Raw genomic sequence first — 19,506 nt, 5'->3', positions numbered from 1 at the left:
TGATTGACACTTGTATTCGCTTGCAGTGAAATGACATGTTTTTCAACATAGGAAAATGTTATGAATGAGTTACATTTTTTAAGCTTTCTTTTATAGATACCACTTTACATTATAAGGTTCATTGGTTCTAGACAGTGTATAGTGAGTCAATGGACATGGAAGTCCCATAGTTTGGCACATCCAGCATGAGGGAACATACTGGGTGAGTGGAAGGGCAGAGCTTGGCATGTAGGGCATGAGGAGCTGGCCGGGGGTGGGTGGGGGGACGGGGGGAGGGGTAGGTGGGGGAGGCATAGCTTGACCTGGGGGGAATAAGGGGGACCTCTTGAACTTAGCTTTTAAAAGGTCCCCTCGTGCAGACTAGGGTTCATGACTGCTCTGAGAGACCGTGAACCATGACTCTTTAAAAACCTGGCCCGATTCAGTGAAGGCTGCAGAGAAGTAGGACCTGTCTCTGCAACGGAGCCGGCCAGGTCAGGAGTGTTGGATATGGGTTTTTGACAGGAACCAGCCCTCGCCCTTTAAGGGCACTCCTGAAAATCAGACAGCCCGGGATTGGGGTTGGGAACCCTTGAATTGGGACCCACCCGCTTTTTTTAAAGGGCTTCTGAGTTATCCCAACTTGGTGAAAGTTCAGGCCTGTGTGTCAAGTCAACACTGGTAAACACAGTATTTTTTCTTCCTGCAGTATTTTCAAGTTTGTTTAACTTTAACTATTGCTAATCTGCACACAAGCATTCTGGGCTGAGGCAATTGGTGCTTGATCTAATGAGGAAAGTTTGTGTACTGTATATCAAACAAATGAAAGCACTGTGATATGGATTTCTCAATTTGTCCATAAACTGTTAAGCATGGTGTACTTAATGTTGTGAATGTGTTCTCATCCTTTTTTATATACAACACAGTGAACGAGAGCCAGGTGGACCATGTTGCTTCCTACTTGGATGACAATTGCAGTTCTGTTAGGCTTTAAAAGAAATCTTCACTGCTCGTTGCCATGGTGCTAATCCAGTCCTCTGGAGATTGTGCTCACATTATCTATTGAAGCTTTAAAAAGAAACCTAAACTGTTTACTGCAATTTAAAATAAAATAGAGGCAGGGTGAGAAGCTGGACAAAATATCAGAAATAAAGTTAAAATCACTATTTTTCCAGTGTCTGAATAAAAATGTGATCCTTACTGAACACCACTTTTTAATTTATACTCAGATGCTTTAAATGATACTTCTAGCCAGCTGTCTTTTTAAATTGCTTGCTACATCACTGACATTTCAAAAATCAATTTCATATTGTGTTTTTTTATGTCAGATATTGTTTTGCCATTTTATTCAGCAAATTTATTTAGTTTCTAACTCTTGAGTTCAGGCATCTTTTATGGGAAGTTAGGATCTTTGTTACAAAAATATAGGTCTTACTCAAGCTGTTGTAAAATAAAGTTAGTCTGGTGCTTATGATTGATAATATTGACTAGATGAAAAACAGGAGTATTTCCTATTTTCTCAGTGAGCTAATAGTTTATCTGTTGTTGATGTCTAGAAATGTGTGAGCTGACACTTGCTTAAGTATTTATTTGATTTATTGATTGCGTCCTTAATACTTTTAAGGTATAACATCATGGAGTGATATCTGTTTACCAGGGACATAAACCATAAACTTATTTTAAAAAACAGGTTAAGTTCAGCAATTCATTCTTAATTCTGGGATTTGGTAGAACAGAGGACTCAGTGATGCGAGCATGTGTAACATTTAACATTTCACTTCCAATCACGCCAAGACTGAAAGGGGTGTGAAAGTAAAAATTGGCAGAATTTATATCCAAAGACATTATGGATATTACTCAATTTATTTCTGTATTGCCAGATTTTTTTTCATATTTCTACTTAATTTATGGGAGAAACATGAAAGATTGTTTCCTCTGTTTGATGAATCTGTGATAATGGGTCATTAATTTAAATCTGTCACTAAGACAAGGAAGAGTGATGTTGGGAGAAATTTCTATACATGCGAGTGTTGATGGAAAATGGGAGTAGCTTGTCACAGGGAATGGTCGATGCAAAGACCATTACATCTTTTGAGTGAACAGTCTATAAGCATTTGATACAAATATAGTTTGATAAGTAATTTGTAAAGTAATTAATCATTTTAGTTTGTAAAATCTCTGGTCAGTGTATGATATCCACCTGTTTGGAAAGTACTCAACACTTGGCTAATCACAACAGAAAATGCTGGAAAAACTCAGCAGATCTAACAGCATCTGTGGAGAGAAAGACAGAATTAACATTTCAGAGCTCTGAAGAAGAGCCATATGGACTCGAAACATTAACTCTGTCACACCACAGATGCTGTTAGACCTGGAGTTTTTCCAGCATTTTCTGTTTTTGTTTCAGATTTCCAGCATCCGCAATATTTTGCTTTTAACTTGGCTAACGACATTTGATTAGCTTACAGATAGAGTAATAGCTAATACTAGAATCTCTCCAAGGTTATGTAATAGAAAAGTTATAGTTTCCATATGATCTCAGAGAACCACATCTGCTTAGAGGGCAATGAAGCACTCAATTACAATTGTCTCTGACATACTATTTTTATCTCATTGTATATAGCATTCGAAGTCAACAAGATCTAACCATACTTAGTTGATGAGCAAGTAGAAACATATTTTTGCAAATTGGAATTACAGTCTGAGGTAACATCTTATTTAACAGAAGTGTCTGCTGAGAATCTCTGGTTTACCTGCCAAGCCGAAGGTAAAGCTTTTAAATTATGCATTTGATGGGAAACAACTTCTTCAGGATCAGGCAGAGGGGATGTTTCAAATTTTGGAAAAGTTAACAAAAAATCTTAAGAGCATATTGTTTCAAATGTGGCCTATTATTTGCTACTTAATAAAAGCTCTTGTATCCCTACATTCCAGTGAACCAGATAAACTCCCATCCTTTGAATCCACTTGTAGGCGGTAATTCCAAGGTGTATTAAAGCTTGATCCTGAATTGATCCAAGGAAATCTGTGTAATGGAACCAAGATTTGACTTAAGTGGACATGAGAAAATTTTAAAAAGGATACAAGTAGGCTATTTGGCCCCACGGGCCTGCTACGCCATTCAGTAAGGTCATGGCTGATCTTATTCAGCTGCAACTTCCTGCCAGTGCTATCTCCATATCCCTTGATTAATTTACTATCTAAAAATCTGTCAATCTCTGACTTGAATACACTTGATGACTGAGCATTCACAGCTCTCTGGGCTAGAGAATTTCAAAGGTTCATAATCATTTGAATGCATATATTTCTCCTGGTCTCTGTCCTAAATGGTCAACTCCTTTATCTGAGTCTATGACCCCTAGTTCTAGATTCCCCAGCCAGGGGAAACATCCTCCCAGGGTCCACCCTTCAAGCCTCTTAAGAATCTTACATGTTTAAATGAGATTACCCATCTTTCTTTGAAACTCGGAATATAGGCTTAGTCTACTCAATCTTTCCTCATTGGATGATCTTCACATCCCAGGACTCAATCTAGTGAACCTCCATTGCACTCCCTTGAAGGTAAGTACATCCTGCCTTAGGTAAGGAAGCCAAAACTATACACAGTACTCTAGATGTAGTTTCACCAAGGCCCTATACAGTTGCAGTAAGATTTCTTTACTCTTGTATTCCAATCCTTTTGTAATAAAGGTTAACGTACCATTTGTTTTTCTAATTGCTTGCTATTCCTGCATGTTAACTTTCTGTGATTTATGTACAAGGACATATAAATCCCTCTGAATACTAACATCTCCCAGTTTCTTACCATTTTCAATATAGTCTGCTTTTCTACTTGCTCCTACCAAACGGAAAACTTCACATTTCTCCACATTATGTATCTTGGAGGCTGGATTAGTAGTGAGTCACTGGGCATGAGTAGGCTGCAACCAGACCAGAGGAAAGGATGGTTCATTTGCCAGCTCACAGAAGGGTGCAAATTAGTTCTGTTACTAGGGACTTGGATGAGGACAGATGGGGCAGCATACACCTGGTGAGCATGGACACCAAGATGCTGGGTGCCTGTGAGACAGCCTCCCACCACTGTCAACAAACATGCAAGCTCCAAGTTGACAGAGGGCATTGTGCCGAGCTTGCTCTTTCCACAGCTTTTGTTCAATATCACTGCTATCCTGCAGACCAAGAGGCATAGTTGGTGCAGCCCCCATATCTGTGTCAGCCTCTGTGTGGGCAGATCACTAAATTCTCTGTCCATCAGCTAATATGCAGCAACACTCCCTGTCAAATCCAGTAGCTCACCACAAAAGCTTCAAAAACAGTCCACTGTATTTCCAGAGGCTTTGCAATAGCAGAAGTTGTTCAAAACTGCTTTCACTTGTAACTTGAATGCCTGACCCTTTAAGTAATGCTAGTGTGGGAGCCCTCTTGCAGCTGAATGCATGTTCTTTGGTGAGGCACAAGTGAATTCATCCGAGGACTTGCATGGTGCCCTTAAGTGCCAGTTTCTGAACTGATGGCTGCAAATGTCCAATCAAGTGACAAAGCCTCTTTATCGGTGCTGCTGTTTTGCCTCCTGGGGCAGTTGTGACTGGGCAGGTGTCAGCTCTTGGGTGTCTAAAAGCAGAAATTCAGTAGGGAAAAGTTGCTATGAGAGAAGGGTGGGAGTGGAAATAAGAGGTCCATGTTAACATCATCTGCAGCTTGCTCACCCTGCCAGATAACAGGTTGAGGGTGAGCTGGGATTTGAGAAGGGGTATAAGACAGGAACATACCAACATCCTGAATGTTCTCAATGACGTCAAATGCCACGGACTCCAATGCAGTTGGTTCTATGATGAGGAGAATTATCTGTAGAGCACAGGAGATGCAGGTAACTCATGGTAGGACTGTAGTAGAAGGGTCTGGTACATGTAGGGTTAATGTGGGACTGAGTACAGTACTGCCCACACAGTGATGAAAAAAGGCACATGACCTAGACTTAGGGTCAGTGTGGTGTTGACCAGAGCCATGTTAAGACTTAGGGTAGAATTTTACGACAGTGGGATTTTACGTGCCTGCTGTCGTCAGTGGGATTTATAATGGCCCACTGCATTTTACGGCTGCGTCCTCGCTGAAATGGGGCCATAAAATTCTGTCCTTAGGATGGAGATTGTTCAATGCCTGTACCCTTTTCTATATATTTGTATATAGTTACAATTAGTTAATAAAGACTTGCTGTTAACACAAACACTTTCTGCAACCAATATCATCCCAAAAAGGATGAGTTCAAAAGTTTCTAGCACGCACACAGGATGCCCACATGAGTACCCTTCTCAAGTTGTTGCACAAGCTCTGCTGGAAGTGGCTTTATGGCACCACACTCAATCCCAGGAGGGCAATCAGTTTCTGCAGAGCTGTTTCCACTGACACCAGGGATCCAAATTTCGCACCCTATACCTCTTTTAAAATTAAAAAGAACTGCTGTGTACATTCAGCATTTTTCCTTTTATTTCAGATTTCCAACAGTTGCAACTTTTCCATTCAAATATTTCATTGCATTTCCTGTGTACCACAGAGTAGATATTTTTCACTCCTAATGACGCCTGTCGAGGCACATTATCTTATTTCAGCCATACCAACATTTGTTGGTTTGAGCCTATTAAACACACATTTGGCAGTTTAAAAAGTGGTCCAGCAGCATTGTTTCAGATATGTTCCGATTGGCCTTTCAGCTGTGCATCGGAAGGAGACCTGAATAAAGTTCTGCAGACCTGCCAGTACTAAGAAAAATCAAACTTTGTATATTTTGAGTGACTTGGAAATACTTATCCAGAGTCCTTCAGTATAGAGCATATTTGCTACAGTATTGCTTCTCGAACAGTGTCAAACAATGAAGAAAACCAAAACAAATACCTGACTTTAACAAATATTGGGTGCATCATTGCTGTATAAAATTAAAACTGCTGTGTAAATGCTAATGGAACATTACCATGTTTTGATGAGAGAGATTGAGAGAAAGTGTAAATGATTGAATCAGGGCAGGACTGGTTGAAACAGAATCAAAGCAAATTCTAGCTTATTACAGATCATTGGAAATAGTTTTAATAAATTCTTTCTTCTGTTGAACCAAAGCATAGTTTTACCATTCAGGCCAATTATAGCTGTCATTGTACATAAGTTTGTGCCATTCTGAATGTATCTTACATGTTCAATTTCTGCAGGTAATTCTGGTAAGTGAATTGGAAATCTAGCTCAAGCACAAATATGATGTGCTGATGTTATGGCCTTCCAGATAGGCTTGAGGAGAAATACAGTGCAGTGGGCACTAGTGATCAAGGGATATGTGAATTCTTAAGGGGGTAAATGTGATGCTGGAACTTCTAATTTGTAGGGGTTGTTGTAAGGTCATATAACAAGAGGCAGAATTTTGCCATCAGCGAGCAGGGGGCTGGCCCGCTTGCCGATGCGGGGTGATGTCGGGCAGAACCTCCAATGTCATCCCAGCCCATTTAAATTTTCAGGAAGGCAGGCCCACAGCAAAATCAGCTGCGGGCCCGCTGACCTGTCAATGGCCAATTGAGGCCATTGACAGGATCATTTAAACAATTAAAGGACCTGCCCGTCCAACCTTAAGGTTGGCGGGCAGGCCAGGAGCCCCAGTGGCAAATGGAGAAAACATGAAACCTCATCCAGCGGCGGGATGAGTTTCATGCAGGGTTTTATGTAAATTATGAACATGCCCCATCTCATGTGACATTGTCACATGAGGGGGACATGTTAGAGAATTTTTTTTTCTCTATTTTTTAATATTTTTCAAAGTGGAAGTGATCTCCCTGAGGCTGCACTTCGCCTCAGGTAGATGTGTGCTCTTTCATGCCCATGCATAGAAAGGGAGCGCGTAGCGCTTCCTGCCAGACATCACACTGGGTGGGCCTTAATTGGCCTGCCCAGGTAAAATGGCGGTGCGACCCGCTTCACTGGCGGGGATCGGCTCCCCGCTCACCGGAGATTAGGTCAGGCCCGCCCACCCGACAGGCAGAAAATTCTGCCCAAGAAGTGGGAAAGACTGTTGAAAGAGGGAACAATTCTTAAAAATATATCCTTAAAATATATTTTGGCAAGCTGTGAGAGATAGCTGCACTATCTCAGTGTGCTTATGTTATGACATACTGATGGTAAATGCTGAGCTGTTCAAGTCCTGGAAGGAAAGTTGAAACAACTGTCACAACTAATTTTCAATTTGTATAAAATTTGAGATGTGTGCCTTGAATTCAGTAATAATAAGACCACAAAGTCTTATAGGTTTTTATTAATAAATGTTTAATCTAGTTTTATAAGAGAAATGATTTTAAATACATATATAAATCTACAAATTACTACTATGATAACTTCTAAATCCCCTATTCAATCTGACTCCCAGTTACACTTTTGTTAAGGCAACAGTAAGACACACAGATTTTAAAAGAGCCATGCAAAGAAACATGATACCCTGGACAAGTCGAATTCCAAGTGAGTTTTCTTAACTTCAGTCTTTTGAGGACAGTAGTTTGAGGCATAGATGCTGAAGGCTTTTCACACACTTTTAAGATCTTAAAATTGCCTTCCCTTACAAACAGTCTTCTCTTTATACATATCTTCCATTTGAACGCAAATACCCATTGTTTCACTATGTCTTTGGACTTTATCTCCCTGATAATAAAACCCTCTCATAGCACTAAGTTTTATCTGTAATCTTTGGGAAAAATAAACACACTGTTTCTGAACTTCACCTGGCTAGGTGACACATTACACCCCTCCTTTCAAAACAATCTAGTCTGGCTTATTTCAAAATGCAAATGTTCCCTTGGCACCTTATGTTTCTAAACTTCCCCATGTTTACCTAATTAACATTTCAAACCTAACCTCTTGTCTTAGATCAAAGCACCTAGACTAATTCAATTAAGCCTCACACATAAACACACACACACATATATAGACACATTCCAATAACATTTTGAGAATTATTATATCTTGCCAGCTTATTGAAGGGAAAACAGGAGAGACAGAAGTGAATAGAACAGTGGGGTTTCTGTTTAAGAGAAAGAATACAGTGGATATGGCCATGGTTCTTGCAGTGCACGACGAGAAGGAGGTGGTGGCTCAAAAGCACAAGGAGTGAAGAAAGCTCTGGACTGGAGCAGGTACAGATACAGTTCCTCAAATCCAGCAACCCTGGTTTTGAGGCCGTGCTGGATTTCAGTTCGGGTAGTTCAGACTGTAGACAGTTCGGGTCAAACCGGGCCAGGTGGGGGTCAAGGGTCACTTGGAGCAGGGTATAAAGCGCTGCACAAAACTGATAACTGGAGCCGCACCGTGCCAATGCAGTGGCTAGCTGAATATTCAGGTTAGTTTTTAAAAAATTTTAGTCAGTTAGAGTTGTTGCATGGAACATTATAAAAGCATAAAGTTTTCATAAAATTCCAGTTTCTAGGCAGCCAGATTTGAGACACTACCTGTATTAGTTTGACAATAGATCTGTAACAACAGTTAGTTTTTACAACATGACAGAGAAGCAGTACACAAGGAGCTTTAGGCTCTGCTTGAAGGCTGTTGCTATGCCATCAGAATCAAGAGGATTTGCATGGAGAGTCAACCAACCACAATTTACTTAACAATGACAGTGAAGGTCACCATTGAGCTCATTGTTTATACAACAATAAATCTCCAGGCAGAAGGATAAATGAACCTTATTTTACCATGCACTTGCCACATGAGCTTTAGGAGCAAACAGCAACACAAGTAGCAACAGTTAAACTAAATTTGGGGCTTCCCCTACATGGAGCACACTGTCATTTACGCATCCACACTCAACCTCTAATTGACAAAATCAAAAGCACTATTATTCCATCATCATGCAAGTGATATACAATCCTGCCAGAAAAATATAATTTCCCTGCATGTTTTCCTAGGAGTAAGCAATGCTTTAATCATGAAGTATGTGGCAGCACTTTATCTTGGTAATCTAAGCATGGAAGGTCATCACACTAGAGGCCAGCACTGGAACATGTACCAGCAAAAGCTGTAAATGATTTAAGCTTTGAAGAAAATTGCTAATGTGAGATGAGCTTGAGTAATTGCGGCATGCCATCTATTGAGGTAACCTTACATGTAGGTAGATAATGATGCAATCAAAACAAGTCACTGGGGTCGATTGTATTTGCTCGAGTGCTTTGTGTCCTAACGCACTAGTAATACAATACAAAGGGAAGTAATAAAGAAAGTTGAGAACTAACATAGCTGGTCTTAAAGACCATTACTTAGTACAGTTAAAGATTAATAGCTGACTATAATTATTCATATACCTGACAATTATAATGCATTCAGCTAGTTCCCGAGCATTAGCCTAAGATATTTTATATTTGAGTAAACTATGTATAAGGCAACCACTTGCATTTATATAGTGTATTTTACATAGGAAGTGTAATCAGTCAAAGTATTAACACTGAACCAAATAAGGAGCTAATAGGAGGGCTGTCTAAAAGCTTGGCCAAAAAGGTACAGTTTAGGAAGATATCAAAGGAGAAGAGAAAAGCCTAGGGAGAGAATTCCAGAGCTTTGGGTCTATATGATAGAAAACATGGCCACCAATTGTGAGGTAAAGTTAATCAGGGATACATATAATGGCAGTGTTGGAGGAGTGCAAGAGTTCTTGGTGTATTGTAAAGCTGGAGGCTGTTACAGAGATATGGAAGAATGAAACTGTGAAGGGATTTGAAGACGAGGATTAGAATTTTAGGCATTGGAGGACTTGCACCCAAAATACATCAGTGAGTGGTTGATGAACTGGATTTGGTGCAGTTTAGGATATGTACAGAATAATTATGTTAAAGTTTTGCTAAAGTTAATGGACAGTGGAGTATGGAGGTCAACAGGAGACCAATTAGATTATGTAGTTAACAAAAACGGCAGTTGATATAAGGCAGATTTGACTGAAGTAGACCGTCTTTGTGATGGGAAAGTATTGGATTTGGAGGCTCAACATGAACATACATACGACTGTACATATGAATTGGGAGCAGAAGTAGGCCATTCAGTCCTTCAAGCCTGTTCTGCCATTTGATAGGATCATGACTGATCTGATTGTGACCTCAACTCTACTGCCGACCCGGTGTACCCTTTGACTCCCTTGTCAGTCAAGAATTTATATAACTCCTGCTTCCACTGCTCTCTGGGGAAGAGATTCCACAGACTCATGACCCTCTGAGAAAGAAAATTCCTCCTTAGCTCTGTCTTAAATGGGATAGCCCTTATTTTTAAACTGTGCCCCCTAGTCTCTCCCACAAGGGGAAATGTCCTTTCAGTGTCCACCCTGTCAGGATCTTATATTTTTTAATAAGATCACCTCTCATTCTTCTAAACTCCAAAGGATACAGGCCCAACCTCTCTAACTTTTCTTCATAAGATAATCCCTCCATCCCAGGCCATACAGGTGAAGTCACATCACAGAATTCTTACAGTTCAGAAGGAAGCCATTTAACCCATCATGTCTCCACAAGCTCTCCAAGTGAGTAATTCCTTTGGTGCCGTTCTATTGCCTTTTCCCTGTAACCCTGCACATTCTTCATTTTCAGATAACAGTCTAATTCCCTTTTGAATGCTTCAATCGCACCTGCCTCCATCACACTGTCAGGCAGGGCATTTCAGCCCTTAACCACTTGCTGCATACTGATGCTGCAAACAGTCGGGTTCGGCCTGAGAAAGTGGCCGAAGGAGTGAACACAATCAGTGTCAGAGCTATGGAGTTTGTGACTGAAGGCACAGATAATGGCTTTGGCCTTCTTGATTTCTAGTTGTTGAAATTGCAGCTAATCACGGACTGGATTTCAGATTATCTGACAATACAGACGCAGTGAAAGGGTCAAGAGATGCGGTAGTGAGGTAGAGCTGAGTGTCATCTTGTATTGTGGAACCTAACACCATATTTTGCGATGAATTTCCTGAGGGTCAGCACACAGTTAAGGAGTAGAAGGTAGCAAGAAGGATCCTTGGAGCACTCCAGAGATAGTGGGCTGAATTTTACGAGTCGGCAAGCGGGGGGCAGGGCCCGCTCACCGACACGTAAGATGATGCGTGATGAAGTCAGGGGGATCTCCCAACATCACTGCGCCTGATTTAAATTTTCATGAAGGTGGGAGCGCAGCCAAATCAACTGCGCACCCACCGACCTGTCAATGGCCAATTAAGCAATCAATTAAGCAATTAAAGGACCTGCCCGTCCAAACTTAAGGTTGGCGGGCAGGCCAGAAGCCCCGGTGGAATTAGATAAAACATGAAACCTCATCCACAGGCGGGATGAGGTTTCATGTAGGCTTTAAAAAATTTTAATAAAGATTGTGTAAAAATTATGGACATGTCCCAACTCATATGACATTGTCACATGAGGGGACATGTAAGGGAAATTTTATTTTTCTACTTTTTATATTTTTCACATGTAGAGCCGATCTCCCTGAGGCTGCACTTAGCCTCAGGGAGATGAGTGAGCTTTTTCGTGCGCATGCACAAAAGAGCGCACTCTTGATTTTAAGAATCCCCCCCCCCCCACCCACACATGGAGCCCATAGTGCTTCCCTGCGGATGTCCCGCTGGGTGGGCCCTAATTGGCCCGCCCATGTAAAATGGCGCCGTGCCTCCAATCGGGGGTGCCGATCGGAAGCGGGCCTGTACGCGCCTGCCCATCAACTTCAACCCCCTAACAGGGGGAAAATTCAGCCCAGTGTGTGGGGTGGGCAAAGGAACCATTGCAGCAGATCCTCTAGCTATGATTGAATAGAAAATTGTGGGACCAAATGAGGATGGTCGTACTAAACCAAGCAACAGAGAGAAGTAGGAGTAGGATGGTGTAGTCAACTGTGTCAAAGACAACAGAGTCACTAAGAAGAGCTAGGAAGATTAGTGCACTCTTTTGTCATAGATGATGTAATTTGTGACTTTGATTCGAGCCATTTTAGTGCTGTGGAAGGGGCAGAATCTGATTTACAGGACTTCAAACTTGGATCACTCAAGGACTTTGGAGAGAAAAGGGAGGTTAGAAATGGAGCGGTAGTTTATAAGATCATGAACTCTTGCATTAAAGATTAATTCTTTTGCGGAGGGGTTGGTGACAATTGGTTTGAAATAACAGGAACAGCATCTGAAGAAAGAGAACCATTTAGAATGCCAGCCAGATTCAGAGCCAAGAAGAAAAGTTGGCTGTTAAGTATTTTAATTGGAATAGGGTCAAGAATGCAGGAGGTGGATCTTGTGGACAGGCATCTCCTGACTCCCCAAAGTCTGTCCACCATCTACAAGGCACGAGTTCAGAGTGTGATGTAATATGCTCCACTTGCCTGGTTGAGTGCAGCTCCAACAACATTGAAGTTTGACACAATCCAGGACAAAGCAACTCATTTTATCAGCACCCCATCTACCACTTTAAACATTCAATCTCTTTACCGCTAGAGCACAGAGGCAACAGTGTGCACCATCTACAAGATGCACTTCAGCAACTTGCTAAGCCTCTTTTGACAACACTCTCCAAACCTGTAAACTCTACCACCCAGAAGGACGAGGGCAGCAGATGCATGGGAACACCATCATCTGTGAGTTCCCCTCTAAGCCACACACCATCCTGACTTGGAACTATATCACTGTTACTTTACTAACACTGGATCAAAAACTCGGAACTCTCTTCCTAATGGCACTGTGGGTATACCTATACCACGTGGATTGCAGTGGTTCAAGGAGGTAGTTCACCACTTGTCAGAAGCATTTAAGATTTAACCAGCTTGTACACCTGCAACTGTGTCTGCAAGGAACTTCATTTTGAATTCATAAGGCCAAATGTGCTTTGCCTGGGGTCTTTTAAAATCTATGAGTTTTACTGTTACTTTAATGGGGGTGTAACTGAGTGTCAGATTAATTAGGGGATTTTTGTAGTTATTATAGTAGTAATTTTGTAGATATATGTATGTGCTTACAATTTTTCTTGCGTTAATAAATGTTTAATTTAGTTTCATAAAACACCTCTTGAGACTCGGTGGTCTTATCACTACTGAATTCAAAGCCCACATCTCGAAACATACAAATTGCAAAAATGGATTATGACATTTGTTTCAAGTTTCCTTCTGGGATTTGAACAACTCAGCCTTTACTGTCGGCTGTGTCGTAATACCATCTCTTCCTCAAGCAACAAATGCTGGCCTTGCCGGGGATGTCCAAACCCCATGAAAGAATAAAAAAGTACAGTATGGGGAGAGAGGAAAGGGAAACTGAAGAAAGGAATGTGTGTTTAAAACTTACGGGTAGGGGGAGGCCTTTGAGAAAGTTTGTCTTGGTGGGCAAGGGGCAAGGAAGGATGCAGCAGAGGGAGCTGAACTAATGGTCTCAACCTTAATGACAAAGAAGTGTGAGAGTTCTTCACACTTAGTTTTAAGACAGTATTGTTGGTAAGATACATAGCCCAAGATGTTCACTCATTTGGAGCATTTTTATGCTCTTACCAAAATTACCCACCTAAACAGTAAGCCATGCCTCCCTGGAGGTTTGAGGGTCTCAGCAGTATAGACCTCTTACCCACTTTGAAGATGCTATCATGGGGTTTGCTTGCTGTGAATGACATGGATAATGCATAAACTACAGAAGAGTTATTCCACATTCAAGTTAGAATTATTATAATTGCATTCTCTGTTCTAATGTATTTCAGTAGTTATAAGGCAAAGACTGTGTTGCAGTGTGAAATAATCATTGTACTGTGTGCACAACAACAACATACACTTATATTGTGCCATCCTCTTGTTACTGATATATCATAAACCCAAGAAGCAGCTGCTAACAAGTTTTATCATAGTACTCAGCATAATCACCAACTGAAGCAGGCTCCAGCATTGTTGAAGATATTAAACATTTAGGGGAGGATTTCGAGGTGAGTCAACTCACTTGGGTGTGGACCTGGCAGAAGTAAAAGTTGAAGGGCTGGCTGCCGCTGAATAGAGAGGTTGCTTCATTCTTGATCCTGATGAGTTGTTTTGTGATTCCAGCCTCAATTCAGCTATTCAGTACTTCAGTCACCTTTCTACAGGCCATACTGCACACTATTCTGTATGTTTGCAGATTCTTTCATGGAGCAAAGACTTTGTGCTTTGCAGACTGCCGTTCGGTAACTGGAAGCAGCAGTGGCATCACCAAGAGAGCCTGGGGACATTTGGCTGATGAGCACAATTAGAGCATCTTGGGAATAATTCCATTGATGATTTTGAGACATTTGATATTGATGTTTCATGATGCTATAGTAGTCAACTTCTGCATGCTTGAAGATAGAATCAAGACAATCATGAAGGAAAGATTCTATGGCTTTGCATTGCAACAATATGTTGAATGCACACGTAGCTGCTATGAGGACGTGGTCTCTAGGGAGACAGAAACAGACAGGAGGCTTTCAGTTACTGGTAGTCTCTTGCCTGTAACTGCCAACAGAAGTACCCAAATGAATGCTGGCCCCTACAATAGGAATAGGACAAGTTGTTCATGGCATAAAGTGGGATGGTCTGGATATGCTAAATGCCAGGCAGCTTCATAACAATCTTCTCAGGAAGTTTCAATATACTGCTATTACTCCTACTCCTTCAGTAGCCCATGTAGGAGTAATAGAGTAGAAATGTCGTGGCATTTTGGTTAAGATATCATAAGGGGCATGCACACCACAAAACAAAAAATATGCTAAATCTTCACTCTTATCGTCAATAAAAGCATGACACATCACCTCCAACTTTACAGGCATTGCTTTTCTTCAGAATGAATAGTTTCCAGATGAAATGAATTACTGAAGAATAGTTAGCTTAGAAAAAAAGAAAGGCTATCAGGTTAAGTATAAAGAGAGGTTTCAAGCAGAGAACTGTTCAGTTCGAGCCTGGTACTCATTCTGCTGTTTCGAGTAATTACTGAGCTTTTAGCACCTCTTGTTCCTCTTAGTTCTCATGTAATTCAATTTATTGCAGATCTTATTCCATAAGCAGATTTATGCTTCTTTGGCTGTGTTTATAGCATGTAGCATGCACTTGTTCTGCTAACTGTCAAAAATCATGTTGCAGAACACCTTTGCTCCCGTACATTCCAAATATTGAGATAGATGTTTCTGCCTTTTAAATGTAGTTTGTCCTGCTCTTAGCTAGGTGCTGAGAATGACATATCATCTTCCTGAGCCACATATTGAGTCAATCTAGAAGCCATTCAATTTCTCTACTATGATTGCTTATAGAGCTGTAACAAGTAGCCCTAGGAACCATATATTCATGAGCATTAACATTTGGTGGTGGTTGAAGACCTTTTAGATAATCATAGGATAGTATCCTTTTATGCTGATGAATGCCTTAGATGTTGCACAAGTACTTGAAGAATCACATATATCATCAGTGGCATTCTTATCAAGTCTCCTGTTGTTGCTTGTGAGGGATCTGAGGCAAAAATGCAAAGTGTCTTGATAATCTTTAACAGTGCTTACTTATGTTGCTCCTAGTTTTCAGGTACAGTTGACACAACTTACCTGCCTGTGTCTTCTTTGGGTATATGTAATCTTCTCACATGTTGCTCTTACTGAGGTCAGTATAGCTCTGTTATCTGCAGTACCTAAAGACTTTAGCGGTCTTGCTCCTATAAACTCAGGCATCTCTGGCCAATCTCTGCTTTTAGAGAGATATACAATATATGAATGTGGACTGAAACAGTTGTGTTGCACCTCACATTGTCTCTTGTTTTGCACGTTGCTGGACCTTTGCTGCTTTATTGGCAGCTTTATTATGGGGGCATATTCACCTTTAATTGGTGCCGAAAAAATATATTGAGACTATCCAAATATCAATGTGTATTAAATAAGTTTGGTATGTAAAGCAATTTTGGAGTATGAACGAAATTGCTATATTGTTTCTCCTAATGCTAATGTATTAGATTGTTGTATACTTGGCATTTGTAGTTTTAAAATTCTCTTTCAAGCTTTGAACTATTCTGTTTCTGAAAACTATTAACATTTTCAGGAAACTGTCATCATTCTGACAGAATATATGCATACCCAATTATGTGACCATTCCTTAGATTGATGATAATTCCTTTTTATCTTTACAGAAAATTCCACCTTTAATTCCAGCAGTGAGGCAGAACGGAAGGCCCAACATTATTATCTGTCCTGCTTGAACGAGCAAAGAATTGAAGAGCTGGGTGCACAGCCTTTGATTGATCTCATTAATAGGGTAAGCCTTATTTAGGAGTAGTAGAAAGGTCATAAACATTAAGACTTTGTTTAGTTTCTATTATAACTTTACAAGCAAAACACACTTTCCTTCCAATTTAAAATGTTAACAAAAGGTTTTGGAAGTATTGATTTAATTCTGTTATTGTGAAAAGATTGCATTACTATAACTTTCTGACTGCTTTATATCCTGAAGTGAGCTCCATTTTGAGTTTGATTTTCTTTCATTGTGTTGTGTTTCATGATTTTCAATTATTTTTTCACAGGAAGGATTTCATATAATTTATGTTAAACTGCTATTTTTAAATAAAAGTAAGATCATAGAAGTTTAAAAAACACCTTACAGCCATGTACTGGAGGCACTGACAAAGAAATGATTGGGTTTGTTAATGTCATCCATAGCAATTAGGTACAATAGGAGAGTTGTTCCTTGTCTTATATGTGCCCAGGAAGTATTCAAATAGTAGGAGTTTGAAATGACCCATCTTATTGAACTTCATGTGGTTAGTTTTAGTAGGTTAGGGAGAACCAGGGATCACATTTGCAAGTTATGTAAGGACAGAATTAGATTGGATGTTAGGCAGTTCATCTTCTCCCAGATCCTATGGACCTGTGGGACAGGTTACCAGCTTTTGCAATGAATTTTTATCTTCCTTCAAGGAAGACTTGGGGTGGAGACCTAGAGAGTGAGCTAATGAGTTGTATTGTGTCAGCCAATTAATTGCAGACGGTGTGGGACTTATGGCAGTACTCATGTCAAACAGTGTATTTTACAAAAACAAAATCTATTTATTCAACAAATTATTTAAATTTCTCTGTCACAATTAATAAAAATATAAAGCTATAAATTATTTGGAATGCACAAATAATTTGGAACTATTTGAAAATGCTGGAGCCACAACTTCTGTTGCCTCTTAATTTACTAATGTGTAGACTCACTGCTGTTTAACTGTCAGTTAGGTTGTAGCTTTAAAGGGACAAACACATATACTTTGGCAAGAGAATAATACATCGCACTTACATGGTAAAATATTCCTTTACTTAAAAAAAATATAGTGCATGCCCTGCAATCAGAAGTACTGCCTCAGGAGATTCACTGGTATTTTTATAAATGTTTTTAAAATATCCAGTACGAATCAGGTGCCACAATTAAAACTGTCTAAAGAACAGTAATAAAGAGAGACACAAAACATTTTTTTTACCCTAACCTGAATCATGAAATTTACCACCACCTGGCAATTTACAGAATTGGAGAGAGAAATTGTGCTGAAGGACTGGTGGGAGGCAAATTTGACTCCCTTTTGTAAAAAAGGATAGCTTTAAAATTATAGCTATGAAACCATTTCATTTGTCAGTGAATTAATAAGCCTGCATTTTCCAAATAAAAAAAATGGGCAGAGTTCCATCAAACGAGATCTCCTCCCATTTTGTACTGCATACAATTTTCTGTGGGTGAGGAATGCTGACAGTAAGATCTCTACTCTCAACAGGCTGGAGTGTAATTTAAGTCTTGACTTAGGGTGTACACAGGAAAACATGAACACTCCTTTCAAGTGAAGCAGCATTTCACTTGCACTTCCCTCAATTTAGTCTACTGCATTCATTGCTCCCAACGCAGTTTCCACTACATTGGAGAGACCAAACGCAGACTGGGTGACCGCTTTGCAGAACACCTTTGGTCTGTCCGCAAGCATGACCCAGACCTCCCTGTCACTTGCCATTTCAACACTCCACCCTGCTCTCATGCCCACATGTCTGTCCTTGGCTTGCTACATTGTTCCAGTGAAGCTCAATGCAAACTGGAGGAATAGCACCTCATCTTCTGACTAGGCACTTTACAGCCTTCCGGACTTAATGTTGAGTTCAACAATTTTAGATGATGAACTCTCTCCTCCATCCCCACCCCATTTCTGATTCAGCACCCCCTCCCCCCTGCTTTTTTTTTCCAATAATTTATATAGATTTTTCTTTTCCCACCTACTTCCATTATTTTTAAAAGTATTTCCATCCATTGTTTTAGCTCTACCTTTTAGCCTTTTTTGATTCCTGCACCTCACCCCACCCCCACTAGGGCTATCTGTACCTTGCTTGTCCTGTTTTCTACCTTTAATTAGCACATTCCTTAGATAATATCACCACCTTCAACACCTCTTTGTCCTTTTGTCTGTGACATCTTTTGGTTATCTCCACTTACCACTGGCCTTCTATCCAGTTCTACTTGTGTCGTGTACCCCCCCCCCCCCCCAAAACCAGCTTATATTTCACCTCTCTTCTATTTTTACTTAGTTCTGTTGAAGGGTTATTCGGACTCGAAAGGTTAACTGTGCTCCTCTCTGCAGATTCTGCCAGACCTGCTGAGTTTTTCCAGGTATTTTTGTTTTTGTTTTGGATTTCCAGCATTTGCAGTTTTTTGCTTTTATGAAGCATTTTTTTTACTTGATTAGTTTATGAATTGAGTTTTTTATTGTGGGTTACAGACTATAGACTGACTAGCTGGGCTGGGGAAATTTCAGATACATCCACGACCAGAGGCCATAGCCACAGAGGGTCACAGATTTCGTAAGACCTTCTCTCAGGTCTCGGACATAGGGCTAAGATTGGCTTCTGTGGACTGTTTGTTTACAGTGCGAGAATATACGCCTTAGTCTGGAAGTTGGTAGGCAAATAATTTGTGTGTGGGTTTCCGCTAGTGTTGGATAACAGAGAAGTTAATATGTAAATTGTTTAAATGGCCAAACTTTTTACTTCAACGCTTGAGAACTGCAGGCAAATCTAGACTTGTTCTGCAAGCATATTCTGAATACTGCAAATGACAGTCAGTTTGTTCATGTAATTAAAATTATTAGTTTGTTACCCTTATTTTGCTCTGACATGTCTTCATACATTCTTAAATAGATATATAAATATATGTGGCATAAATCAAAGAACTAAGATAGGCCTGGAGTGATAGTTTTGATTGAAAGCTGTATCTGAAACCCATTTGAAGGTCTTGAGAAGGCTGTGGCTTTCTTTGGCCTTGGCCTCTGGTTGTGAATGTATTTGAAATTGCCTGAGCCCAAGTAGTCAGTCTACAGCCTGTAGCCAGCAGAGCTCCTGGACCAGTTTGACTGATATGGTGCTCTTTTTCCCATATTACATTCTTTCAGGGATCAAGTTATGTTGAATGATAGCTAACAAGAAGTATCTTTGTTGTTTTGATGCATCTTGGAGAATAGAGAAATATTGAAATTCCTCTAAATTTGTAGCGCATACATTTACCTAGTCTTTGTTAAAGAAAATATATACTCAACCTGCCT

General features: G+C 40.2%; 1 protein-coding gene across 1 annotated transcript in view; it reads left to right on the top strand.

The window, feature by feature from the left end:
* LOC121271826 (endothelin-converting enzyme 2-like) overlaps nucleotides 1–19,506 on the top strand; it is a 138,463-nt gene that overhangs the window by 58,166 nt on the left and 60,791 nt on the right. Inside the window, exon 5 of the mRNA XM_041178127.1 lies at nucleotides 16,087–16,211. Coding sequence (XP_041034061.1) covers nucleotides 16,087–16,211 — 125 coding nt within the window. The remainder of the gene's footprint in view (nucleotides 1–16,086; nucleotides 16,212–19,506) is intronic.

This window comes from Carcharodon carcharias, chromosome 2 (assembly GCF_017639515.1).
Source record: "Carcharodon carcharias isolate sCarCar2 chromosome 2, sCarCar2.pri, whole genome shotgun sequence".
Taxonomy (NCBI): Eukaryota; Metazoa; Chordata; class Chondrichthyes; order Lamniformes; family Lamnidae; genus Carcharodon; species Carcharodon carcharias.
The sequence above is the reverse complement of the archived record's forward strand: the minus strand, read 5'-3'. Positions and strand labels throughout refer to the sequence as shown.